Source organism: Phoxinus phoxinus, assembly GCF_949152265.1.
Source record: "Phoxinus phoxinus genome assembly, chromosome: 24".
In the NCBI taxonomy this organism is placed as follows: Eukaryota; Metazoa; Chordata; class Actinopteri; order Cypriniformes; family Leuciscidae; genus Phoxinus; species Phoxinus phoxinus.
In genome coordinates this window covers 5697279-5710535 of record NC_136899.1, presented here as the reverse complement: position 1 = coordinate 5710535, position 13257 = coordinate 5697279, and the positions used below count along the sequence as shown (strand labels likewise).

The following is a 13257-nucleotide window of genomic DNA, read 5'->3' as shown; positions in this document are numbered from 1 at the left end:
GAAACTTCAGAAGATTTTAACCAGAAAGACTTCCTTGTACAACCAGAGCAAAGGTTTTTGCTCAACAGATTGACCATTTAGCTCCAACAAACCAGCATTAACCAACTTAACCAGCATGAAAATTCAGGATAGTGTTAGCTGGTCTTTTCAGTAGGGTCCACATCAATCGCTCTGACTTACAGTGAGAGAAAACTGCTCTGAATCCAGATCCGCTGACTGAGGAGTCAGAGATAAACTTAATCCAAAGAATGTGGCCCGTTATAGAGGTGTAGTTGGAAGGAAGGGAGTCACCACAGAAACGATCAACCAGAGTGCCATTGGAGTGTCCTTCACGAATCTCCAGGTAGTCATTACTGCAATCTGAACTTTGTTGCAGCTGAAACATTCTGCATCACACAAAGTACAGAGTTGTTTGTTTTTATGAATCCATTACATTTGTGAGATCCATGTAACATCCTGATCTGCTTACATGAAGGACAGTTGTAGACGATTCCCAGGGGAACTGGTGATGGTCCACACACACTCCACATTAGGTGGATATACATCAGGATAGTTTGGACTGTTAAAAGCACCTGACTCCATATACAGATGTCCACCGCAGCCTGGAAAAACAGGTAACAGACTAGTGTTAAATTGCAGCTTAAGTTTGGAGAAAAATTAATATGTATTTTGAACTAAATACTGAAATCTAACCTGACGTTGAGGCCATGTAGGTTGCTCTAAAACCTTTCTTTCCTACTGAAGCATCTGAGACGAAGTTTACCACAAGGGCATTGCTGAATGAAGTGACTGGGTGTGGCAACTCATTCCCACAGTAACGACCTGGAAAAAAAGTTACTAGTTACCACTAACTATTATGGCATCAGTACAACTTTTTAAACATTTGCGTGTCCCTAACCAAGCATAATGCAATAAAGTGTCAAGCAATAAAAGCCATTTCTTACATAAAAGGTCTATATGCTAATAAATTTGTGTGATAATCCTCTAAAAGTATGTGACTGATGGTTCATTGATGAACAGATGTAGTCTTTACCGACAGATGGGGCTTGATAATTGTCTCCATCCAGGATCTCCACACTATCATGAGAGCAGTTACTGTACAGCATTTCTACCTCGAAGTCAGTGAAGGAGAGAGTCACGTGGTTGACTGCAGGAAATATAGGAGTTTCACAAATTAAACTTAGTTACACAAGGTCTGGGCTTTGACTTTTTGACTGGATAACTTACATGGCTCCTGTGCCCATATGATCCAACTACAGTTCTGATTAGGTGGGTAAAAGTATGGATAGCGAGGAGAAGCAATCTCCCCTCCCACATCATCAGCTATTATATTGGATCCACATGCTAGAAATCATAAGAGTAATCAATTAAGCTTAACAATTAAACAAAACCATGACAAAATCATTTGGACTCATGAACGAAGATGGGACTCACCTTCTGAGAACTGGGCACTGAAGCCTTTACGGTTCTGACTGTGATCTGACCTGAAGCGAACGTAGATGACGTTCGTTGAGGATGTAATGGGAGAAGGCCTGGATACTCCACAGACTTTACCCAGGAGTGGAGATGACTCATGTGGACCATCATGGATCTAGAGAGACGAACATGATTTTCTATGATACACTGGTCTGTAACGTCAAGAAATCACAAATGTTGGGCATGAAATGGATCACACGCCGACAGAAAGGTCAGTTACTCACAAGCACGTAGTCAAAAGTACATGAGCTCTGATTTTCTATATCCAGATCAGTGAAGTTGAAGAAGACCCGATGCCCAACATCCACTGTGATGACCCAGGAGCAGTCCACATTGTCAGGATAGTTGTTGGGATACTGCGGAGAGTGGATCTCTCCACTGGGGGCTGTGACAATCCCTCCACATCCTGCATTTTCAAAGGGAAGATTTTAAGAAGTTCATTAGCAGGAAACTCAAATAATATAATTGCATAGTATTCAACTACAGATACAATAATTCTGTAACAGACAGATAACTGACCTCCTGGGACCTCTACCCAGGTTGCGTTGAAGCCTCTGCCATTCACGACTGCATCAGATGTGAATCGGACGGTGACCGCATTACCTGTACTGGCCACCTGCAGGGGGTTATTGGGAGGGCGTGTGGTGCAAAGCTGGGCCAATCGTGGGGCGGAGACGTCAGGCCCTCCATACACCTGAACAAAGGTCAAAGGTGAGGGGATACTTACAGACTGATCATTTACAAGACAAAGGTCATTAAAAAATATCTATTAGATTGCAAAATACCAAACCAAGTGGGTTCAGAAATCAAATGATACTAGAGCTTTCCTTAGACCCTTTAATCAAACTTGACTGTTCTTTGATTTTTTTTTTTTAAGTTGTATGTAATTAAATTATTATTTGGCTTTGGACATTTTCCACTTACTTTCTAACTACTAACTACCAGAAAGTGTCAAAATATCAAATTAGATCAAAAGTTTTAACAGTAGCATATATCAATTGTTTTATATTGTGAAATGTTTCCATGACAATTGCTTTCTACCCTTTCTTTTCAAGACAGACATACTTACATTTCTAACTGCTGCTTAAATGTTTAAATATTGATGAAAATTGCATTTGCAGACACCATCAGATATTAAAAATGTATGTGATGACCAGTGATGTAATGAACTATAGGCCACTAAGAATCACTGCTGTTTCAAAACAATGTCTGGTTTCTACCAGGCATCTGAGTAGCACAGAAAGTGTGTGTGCGTGTGTGCGCGCGTGTGTGTGTGTGTGAGACTGTCCCTAAGCCCTCTCTCTAAGCTCTGATTTCCAGTTCATTTCTGCCCTGTTGGCTCTATTCAGTGCTACAGTGGAGGTCAGCATTCCACAGGTCTACGCTACAAAACATACAGTACACCCACAGAGCCCAGCAGATGCCAACGGGGCATGAGCAGGCACACACCCACATAAACACACACACACACACACTTGAATTTTGATCTCATAATGAACAAGTGAGCCATTTTGACTGCAGGGGACATAATAACCTAATACGGATCACCTAATATTTAAAGATAATAATATTTCAGAAAGTAAATTAAAAAAATTTTGTTAAATACTTTAATACTTAAGCATACTACTTACAGGGCAGTATATACTGTACACTGTCAATTGTTTTTTTTATGCAGCATCTATCTATAAGCACAGCAGTTTCTGAATTTTTCTGAACACTACACTGAATTTTAGATCACTGGAAACTAAAGAATGTACTGCATTGTGGGATACAGTATATCATAAAGTGCGCTCAGTGTAAATGTAATAGTGCATATTCAATGCGCACAGAATTAAATTTTTTTTGCATACCTCCAGCTTGTCAAAATTGCAGTCAGGATGATACTCCACGTCAAACTCGAGGATGGTGATGGAGATGCTACTACCAGGGCTGGTATGGATGTGCCAGATACATTCACGGTTAGCTGGGTATTTGTCAGGATAGCCTGGGCTGTTGAAGGCACCAGCAGGCCCGAAGAGTTCTCCACCACAACCTGCAGGGGGTGACAGTGAGGTACTTTGACTTTTTCTTTCCCTGTTTTTGCACAACACATTTAAGTTCAATGTTTGCAAAGCAGAACATGTAACACAATCTTTTGTATAAATTGCAATCTCAATAGAAGGCAACCAAAGAGCAAATATGGCATTTCATGGCAAACATTTTTTTTGAACATGTATCATGGTTATAATCACACTACCCTGGTATTTCCATTTGATATCACAACAGTATGTTTCCTAAGTGAAGTCTGGCAGTGTCTGCACTACTATGCAACTTGTTTAGTTTCAAGACACTCTGTAAATGTGGTCTGAGATGCTGAAGACGGAGGACAGACAGTGGCATTACAGTGTCCAGACAGGAAAAATGTCTCACATCAAGCTTATCAGAGGAAATATGACCCATATTGACCCTCACCGCAAGCAAAGCAGTAACAACAAGACTAAAATGCGGTCAGTGTAATGTGATATTCACCAAAGATCGGTCAGAACGGTTTCATTCTCTCCACCCCCCACAGTCTTAATCAATAAGATCAATCTCAACAGCGTCCACGGGTCTGTGAGAGGACAAAGGAAGGGTGGAGCTACTTTTTACATTTTCAAAATGGATCGATTGGCTTGTGGGCCATTAAATACTTTGTTGAATTGAGGAATTTCCACAGCACTGGCATGATTTATCCATCAAATTACTTTCTCTTATATGATAGGGATGTCTTTTGTATCCGTTTTTACTCTTCGTTGGTCATTTTTCTCTCCCTCAGGAAGGCTTTTACAGCTGCAGAACAGTGCTGTCCACACTACAGTGTTCATTCTGTACACATTGTGTCCATGGAAACCAAGACCATTTCCTTCCAAATAATGACATCATCGTTGTCAGGGGTGCATAAAGGATTAAAAAGTTCCATATGATTTCAGAGAGTACCTCTCTTTCTCACTGTGATCCTGCCCTGACAGCAAAAATAACAGTCCACACCCTTCAGCAACGTGACTCGAGGTCCCACAAGCACAAAGAGAGAGAAACATACATGGCTGCACACAAATATACATCTCAAAAACGTATGTCTTGGTCATTCGTTTGTGATATACGACTAGGATATGGATTAAATGAAAGGGTTGAGATTAAATTAATTACTCATTGTGAATGATTCATTTGTGTTGACTTTAAGTGTGACAGTCAGAGCTAAACAGGGTCGTCTCACAACACAGAGATCCGCCCCGGTCTAGAAAAAGCTTGTAGCCTTGTTTTCCACACTGTCATTCTGGAAAAGATTCCAAAACTCCAAATCCTGAAATTCTACAGCGTCAGCAGTGGCTACACTTAATCTTTCCTTTCTTTCTTTGCTGGATTCATTCATCGCTGGCAACCAGCTCCTTCCCTGCTGGCCAATCAGAGTGAAGCCTTCCTGAGTGATGTCACTGGTTTGCCCATTAGGACTGGTATTTTTCCTTAGAGATTCAGTGTCATCATCACTCAAGAGACTACAGGTCGCTGACCCCTGGCTGCCCAACAGTGACTCCGCATATGTTATGTCCTTCGATTCTGAGAACCTCATCTGTCTTTCCACTGTCATACACGTCTAGATGTTTTACACAATGCTTTGAGGCTGGCACGGGTAATGAATGTGGCACTTTTTTTATGAATGCAGACTTAAAGAACAAATGGCACGAATCCCTTAAAGGTTAAGCACTATTTTGTACTCTATTCAAGAAAAGTGCCCAATCAGCTTTGTATTGGATCTTACCATTCTGGTACCAGTCCATTTGAAAGCCTCTGTATGAAACTGACGCGTCGGACCGGAACACAATGTGAAGGCTGGTACCGGTGGTGGTATTGGCTGGAGGAGGTGTGTTCCCACAGAATGTACCAATCAGAGGAGACTGTTCGTTTGGACCATCATATAGCTAGACAGGAACAGGAATAGAGATTATTTATACAATAATATCTAGTCTAAGTAAGTAAAAAGCCTGTTCATTTTCATATTATACATACTGCATACTCCATCCATTCATCCATCTATCTATCTATCCATCCATCAATCCATCCAGATACACACACACACACACACGCACACACACACACACACACACTGTATATATACGTATATATTACTGTATATATTACTGTATTTATAACGACACATTTTTTGTATCTGGCTTATTTTGGCATTTATATTTGGAAATTACACACATATATATATATATAGTAGTCTTTCAAAGGAAATGCAACCAATAACTAACCATCAGTAATTCAGACCATCTGTTCTACTGCGGTCAGAACAAAAGTGTGCTGGGCTATTGTTGGCTTGCACACAAAATTTCACATTCCATAAAGTAGCCATCATCACATTTCAAAATATCCAACACAACTGTCTATGTATTTACCCAAAGGATGAAAGCCCATCTATGGAATGAGGTTTATGAAAGTAGAGTGTATGCTCTGAGCTCAGAAAATAACTCAACAAAAGGCCCCATGATGTCATCACTGTTTGGATTGCCATGGTGATGAGTGAACTAAGAGGACCTCAAAGGCCCATTGTACATTTGCAAAGGCTCTGGCAGTAAATCAGTGCAGTGTAATTGAATGGCAAACTGTCTAGCATGAATTAGACTACTTGACCCCATCCGCAGAGAACTAATAAGATAATACAAGCTTGAAAAGACACGTAGACTATCCTTGAGTCAGAAAAACAAACTCAGTCTCTCGAAAGAGATCTCTTAAAGTCACCATAAAATCAAAATCGACAATTCTTATTTTTTTTATGGAATATTGCAGTCGCTAATGATGGCAAATGATGATTCGACCAATTCTCGATGTACAAAATCAAGTTCCGTCTTACATTCTTTTTTGTTTCGATGTACGTAACAATAGTGAAGAAAGGTTTCATGCCGGCTTTAAGGACAACAAGAGCCAGCATTCACAACCCATTTCATTTACAGTCACATTTCAAAGCAAAACAAGATTGACTTTTTTTTGCCTTTTGCAAGATTGATTCTATCCATCAGGAATTGATTGGATCATGAGTAGTGAGTGTCTCATATCAAAATAGAGCCGGACCGTAGGTCAAATTCACCATCTAAAGCAACTCAACACATCCTTTTCTTTTTCAAATCTATCATTTTAGACAAGAATCAGCCGGAAAACGATACCTAAATAATTATTTAGTTATTGGTATTGGTCCTTCAGAGGCAGAGCAAGTTATTAATTTATTTTGATGATAGATAACAAAGATAAAAAAATTTTTATCAGAATAACATACACCGATTAATCGTTCAAAACAAAATCAGAAAGTCTACTGATTAAAGTCAGTAAAGTCCATTTTGATGTCAAGTTGACTTTAAGTATCAATGTTACCTGTATATTTTAAGATGTGGCCTAACCATGAACTGTGTTTTTAGGCGTGATAAAGCATGTGCTGACCTTCACATAGTCATAGGAACATCCAAAGGTTTGTTCCAGCTCAAATGCTATAAAAGTGTAGTTGATGGTGTTGCCCATGGAGGCCTGGACGGTCCAGCTGCAGTCGGCACGAGATGGGTAGTTATTGGGGAAGTTCGAACTCTCAATCCTTCCCCGGCTCCGATTGGCAATCAGCACACCCTTGCAAACTACAGGAGAAAAGTCAGTCCTCATATTAATAATATCATATTAATAATATGAGACGGGAAGAATTATGTAATATCAGGAACTTGGAGAATATTTTAAACACCAATACATTAAAACTAGTGGCATCTTGCCATAAGGTCTAGAGCTTGACCCTGCAGTAAAGTTTTAATGTCTGGGAAACACAGTGGCATGTGACCACTGACAGCCAAAGAAAAGGCAAACGACTAAGAGAATGCACAAAAGAAGATAAATAGCGCTGCACTGAGCTCTAAACTGTGACATTTCACCTCCATTAACATAATTAAAACAAGACAAAAAAGCAGAGATCCAAAACAAGTCAGTGTCCTCTGGGTGAACTTAACCGCCAAGTACAAACACGGGAGCATTGAAGTGCATTATTCACGGATTTAAAACCAAAACCGCAGCACTGCAGTAATCTTTAATTATTCATTTCCAAAAAAGTGCCATGCTGTTCCTACGTTTTTGGGAATGCACCATAGTAATACCAAGGTATTCGAAGTATAATTTAAAAAACATGGAATCCATTGTAAAAATTATATTCTCATTCAGGATGTTTGTCTTGTTTACCATTAAATCTACCCAGATCTTAATATGTTGCCCTGTTAGCAGATGATCAACAAATTTTGCTTCACCTGTGACTAGTTATAATAAAGTTTTCATAAAGTTTTGGCTCATTAGTGTTTGTTCCTCAGTATAAATACATTAAAAAATTCCACTGATACCATCTCCGTACCATGGTACTGCCACAATACTTCTGTTGTAAGTTTTGTAAGAGACTTTTGTAACAAAGTCAGGCCGTTGCTTGAGTTTTCTGGGCTTATAGTCCCAGGTGTTCGGGTGTCACTCACTGGTTTGGTAGTTAGCCAGAAATCCTCCTGTGTGGATGATGCTGTCTGTACGTAGTTTCACATACATGTTCTCTCTGGAGGAGTTGATGGGAGGTGGAATCTGATTTCCACACAGCTTGGCAAGCTGAACAGCATTGGTGCTGTTGCCGTCATACACCTGGTAAAACATACACATCAGGGACGGATTTAAACTTAATATCTTGTATAGAGAACTTTACAACTGTGTAGTAAATTGTCTAATTCATTGTTCTCTAACCGCCAAGTAGTCGTAGAAGCAGTCGATAGAGTTCTCCAGGTGAAAGTCTCCAAAGCTGAGCACGACCAAGCTTCCAGCGCTGGTTTTGATGTGCCAGTAGCATTCAGCGTTGGCGTGATAGGGCAGGGGGTAGTTGGGGGAGGTGAAACCTCCGACGCTTGTGGTCAATGTCCCACCACAACCTATAACAGAGATGGCATAATATGACCATCTAGTGCATATTACACATAAACCTGGAACGCAAACCTTATGTTCCAATCAAATTGCTATGCGATTTCTGGGTTTTTAATCAGTCCGCCAGGAACCCAAATTGTGTGTACCAGGTAAGCAGGTTGATATTAGCCCCTGATATGAGGAAGAAATATGTGCTAGGTTTGCACGGTTTATTCCATTAAATATCTTAAAGATATTCAGATTTTTTTGACTTATACTTTTGGAACAGTGTTGTTATTGTTGACTTAATGTTTACACGACAGCGATGTACTTTACAAATACAAGTATTTTTCCTTTGTATTTTTCGTGTACATACGACAAAATTTTTTAAATGATACCCGTTCACACGGATCCACGAAAATGTTAAACATATTATATTATACATTTTATTCAATATTAAATATTCTAAATGAGAAAATATAAGCCAAAAAGCTGAAATAAAATCAAAATAGTAGATTAAAAACTTGAAACAAGAATTATAAATGTCTTGGCCCTAACTGAAAATAAGTTAAAGTATTATATTATAGTATTCAATATTATAAATTATTAAAAATAAATAATTACCTGTCTGTGTGCCATCCCAGTGGGCTTTAAACCCCCTATAGGTGAGCGTATGGTCGGATCGGAATTTTATCCACAGCCTGTTGCTATGGGATACTATTATGGGTGGACCATTTGTTCCACAATAATGACCAATCAGGGGGGATGTTTCATAGCCTCCATCTCTGTTAAAGAAAGAAAAGTGTTTTAAAACCATAGTGTCCAAGTAACCAAATCATTGACCCAAGACACTGGAAGAGTCCCTCACCTGATCTCTAAATAGTCATATCCACAGGAACTGAATCCCTCCAGCTCGAAGTCTGTGATGTTAAGCATGATCTGCATGTTGACTTCCACAATGATTCTATAGACACACTCGCGACTGGTGGGGTAATTGTCAGGGTAGTTGGGTGAGCTGAACTCCCCGGTGGGTGACCTAAACACCTCACTGCAATCTGCATGGGCAAAAACATAGATTTAATGACAATAAATTTAATATTTTACATATGTAGCATATAATATATCAATAACATATTAAATATATGTAACACTGTGGTCCTGTGAGGGATTATAAAACTATCAGATTATTTTGAAACAACAGAGATTTGTTTCTGCAGTGACTTTCAGCATATATTCCTATATGTAGTACATAGAGCGAGAAAGTGACATAAAACCATGCAAAATCCGATCAGATTGGTCAGACTGAAAGGGATTTCCAGAAATGCGATTTGAATAGGATTTCAAACCACATGAATGTAGCTCAAAACCGATTCGTAAAAATGGCATTTTATGTGATTTTTTTTGCTAAATATGATCGGATTCCAATTGCATGGGCACAAAAATCTGATTTGGACTGATAGTCTGAACGAAGCTTTAGTCTCTACATGCAGCAGAATCACAATAACGCTCACTTGACTTGACTTGACTTAAAAAAGGCCATCTAAACCCAAGCTTCTCAATGAGACCAGTACTTTCATGGATTTTCAAAATTATAAAATTATACCTGTGCTCGCATCGATGGAGACATAGTCGGCAGAAAAGCCTTCCGCAGACAGACTGGAGTCAGAGACCAGCAGGACAGTCATCAGACTATCAGTGCTGGTTAGAGATGGAGGAACTGACCGCCCACAGAACCTGAGCACAAAATAACCAACATTTCCCAGCATATTCATTTACACATCTTTAATTAAGTGTCCTGAAACGTCAAGCTTTTTGGATTCTGACCTGCCCAGAAGAGTGCCAGTCAGCGCTGTACCATTATCATACACATCCACGTAGTCATATGCGCAGTTAGTGTGATACTCCAGGTTGAAGGTTGTGAATGACAGACGGATGAGGTTGCCGGGCGGAACGGAGATGTACCAGGTACAATTGGCTCCATGAGGGTAGTCCGTGGGATGACCTGGGCTGGTGAATGAACCCGTCGGTGCAGTGAGAGTCTCTCCACAACCTGTAAAATTGATCAATTCATTTCAAAATAGTTCCCATACATTTTTTTTTATGGGAATCAAACCCACAACCTTTTGGTTTCCTGTTCTACTGCCAAACATAAGCATAAACACAGGAAACTCAACTCACAGTTGCTAATCTAACAGCTAAATACAAGCAAGCACAATGAGTCAACTTTTTTAATTCGATTGAACCACTTTTCACTTTTTGAACCACTTTTCAATGAAGTATAAGCATATTTATAATAGGGATTGCCTCCTATGCAAAGGTTACATGCCAAAAAAGCTTTTCTGAAGGCAGCATAATATTGCCTATACTGTAAAAAATTAAATACTGTAACAATGGTACCGTAAAAACCTTACCATATACAGTGAAATTTTTAAAAATTGCATTATATGTAATTATACAGTGAAATTTTTAAAAATTGCATTATATGTAATTTTACTGTAAAATACTATCAAAGTTATTAATTACCATATCATTTATGGTGAAAAACAGTAAAAGGACTTCCTGCATTACCCATCACATACTTTTTTTATTTAAATAGTGTTCTTTCTTCTTATTTTTAGTGTAATCTGCGTTACCCTGATAGTCTTTTTGTGTACGACCCTGTGCAACATCTATACTGTAGAGCTATATGAACATTGTCAATGTTTTATGGACAGGCCATTTACGATTAACTCTGATTCATTGTTTGGCTTTCTATTGTTCCATCTGATATTTTAAGGTACAGTACGGTATTCCATACCGTAGGCTATATTTTATGTGAATATTATGTCACTTAAAATATACAGTAAAGGACTAAAATATACAGGCATCCCGTAATACTGTAAACATTGCCACCACATTGTTTATGGTGAATTTTGAGAACATGCCTGCTTAGTCTATAGGTTACTCATTAGTTAGTATACACAATATATTGAATATACAATCTTTATTCAAAAGAACAAAACTATAGTTTACCTTGCTCTGCGGACGCAAACTCAGCAGTGAAACCATGGTTGGAGACAACTGAATCGGTTTTGAATTGGATGAACATGGACTTCTGAGTGGACTCCAGCATGGGAGGCATGTTAATTCCACAATATCGACCAATCAGAGGGGAGCTAGCGCTGGGACCATCTCTCACCTGAGCGAGCAGAGAGTGAAGTTTCAGAAGAAATGCATGGTGAAATCTGTACTTTGACTGAATAGGATTAGCACAACGCTAACATTGTACCTCCACATAATCGTAGGCGCATGTGCTGCTTCCCTCGACGTCAAAGGTGAGGAAGTTGAGAGTGACCACAAAGCCCTCGGGTTGGTTAATGACCCACTCACACACTTTGTTGTGGGGGTATGAGTCAGGGTACATGGGAGTGCGTATCTGACCGGTTCCAGAGAGCGTTCCTCCGCAAGCTAGCAAAAACAGTTCAACTCTGAGATCATGTCTATACTGGACAGGGTATAGTATTTATCATACAAATATTTAAATATTTATGACAGTTAAAGCTAAAGCAGAAGTATATTCATTGACTTTAACATTTCTAACAATTTGAACATTTCAAATCCAATTTTGTTTTTAATCCTAGACTAGACAGAACACAGTAAGTAAGGTAAACTGCCAGGAAGTGTGTGTTCTTTGCAGCATACATAGCAAAAATGAAAGATAATTCTTATCATCAACAGACTTATGTATATGAGAGGATACAAATAGGTCCAAAACATGCCCTGCACAAGCACGCTACTGAAAATGTATTTTACACAGTGTCCTTGTAACACGTTACATGTAGTTACTATGTAATTACTATAAATTGAGCATAATTACCGGTACATGCAACTAACTTAAACCACATCTTAATCCTAACCCTATAGTAAATATAGGTAGTTAAGTAGTTAATTACTAATTAAACTTTAACATAAACACCATAAAATTGTGGGTTACACTTTATTTTAAGGTGTCCTTGTTACAGTGTAATTAAACATTTAAGTACTGAGTAATAATAATTAACTACATGTACTTACTATAAGGTTATGGTTAGAATTAGGGTTTGGTTTAGGGTTAGTTGCATGTAATTATGGATAATTTATAGTTATAATTATAGTAACTACATGTAACGTAACAAGTGTAACCAAATTGTGTAACCATGTAAAATGATTCAATTACATGTCATTACGTAACAGAATTTTTAGCGTAATGCAAGTGCGCATTACATTCTCAGTGATATATTGACTGTCTCAACAATATTTTGAAGACATTAGCATTCCAAAATGGTGAAGTTTAGCTAAATGCATGTTATTGATCTATCTTACTGCGAACAATTAATCCATGCTTAATATACGTTCATTTATTTTTTTTAAACAAAACAACATTTTTGACATTTCTTGTAGCCTAATGTTTAACCCAAATTTAAAAGAAACCAAAAAGTTTCTTTCTTTTTTTTTTCTCGATAATGTTACACTCAAATGTACGTCACAATATGTGTTAGCAAAGCATTCATATTTGAGTTTGCTTGCATAGAGTATGTTTCTGGCCATACTGTTTTTACACTTTTTTTCCTTAACATTTCATAAAAGTGACATTTGGCATTCAGTGGGCGTCATATGCTTTACAGAAAAAGGATGTTTCATTGTCTCACCAATTTCATACATGGCCCTGAAGCCAGCACGGGACACAGAGCTGTCAGACTGGAAACGGATCCAGAGTCCATTAGTGGTGGACAGTATTGGTGCTGGCAGGGTACTTCCACAGTACTTCCCGATGAGTGGGCCGGTTTCACCCGTCCCGTCTCGAACCTGAGAGATTTGATAGATGAGGCGACATGATAAGATCAAAAT

General features: G+C 38.7%; 1 protein-coding gene across 1 annotated transcript in view; it reads right to left on the bottom strand.

Annotated features, from left to right (window-relative positions):
- Positions 1–13257, bottom strand: part of cubn (cubilin (intrinsic factor-cobalamin receptor)) — a gene marked incomplete at its 5' end in the record, with an annotated part of 34601 nt that overhangs the window by 12105 nt on the left and 9239 nt on the right. The window contains 20 exons of the mRNA XM_079602165.1: positions 181–386; positions 470–602; positions 694–822; positions 1034–1147; positions 1228–1344; positions 1435–1591; positions 1701–1882; positions 1996–2170; positions 3327–3508; positions 5252–5411; positions 6928–7115; positions 7983–8139; positions 8239–8420; positions 9016–9176; positions 9260–9446; positions 9995–10125; positions 10216–10441; positions 11404–11569; positions 11660–11838; positions 13059–13215. Of these exons, the coding sequence (XP_079458291.1) occupies positions 181–386; positions 470–602; positions 694–822; positions 1034–1147; positions 1228–1344; positions 1435–1591; positions 1701–1882; positions 1996–2170; positions 3327–3508; positions 5252–5411; positions 6928–7115; positions 7983–8139; positions 8239–8420; positions 9016–9176; positions 9260–9446; positions 9995–10125; positions 10216–10441; positions 11404–11569; positions 11660–11838; positions 13059–13215 (3289 nt within the window). The remainder of the gene's footprint in view (positions 1–180; positions 387–469; positions 603–693; positions 823–1033; positions 1148–1227; positions 1345–1434; positions 1592–1700; positions 1883–1995; positions 2171–3326; positions 3509–5251; positions 5412–6927; positions 7116–7982; positions 8140–8238; positions 8421–9015; positions 9177–9259; positions 9447–9994; positions 10126–10215; positions 10442–11403; positions 11570–11659; positions 11839–13058; positions 13216–13257) is intronic.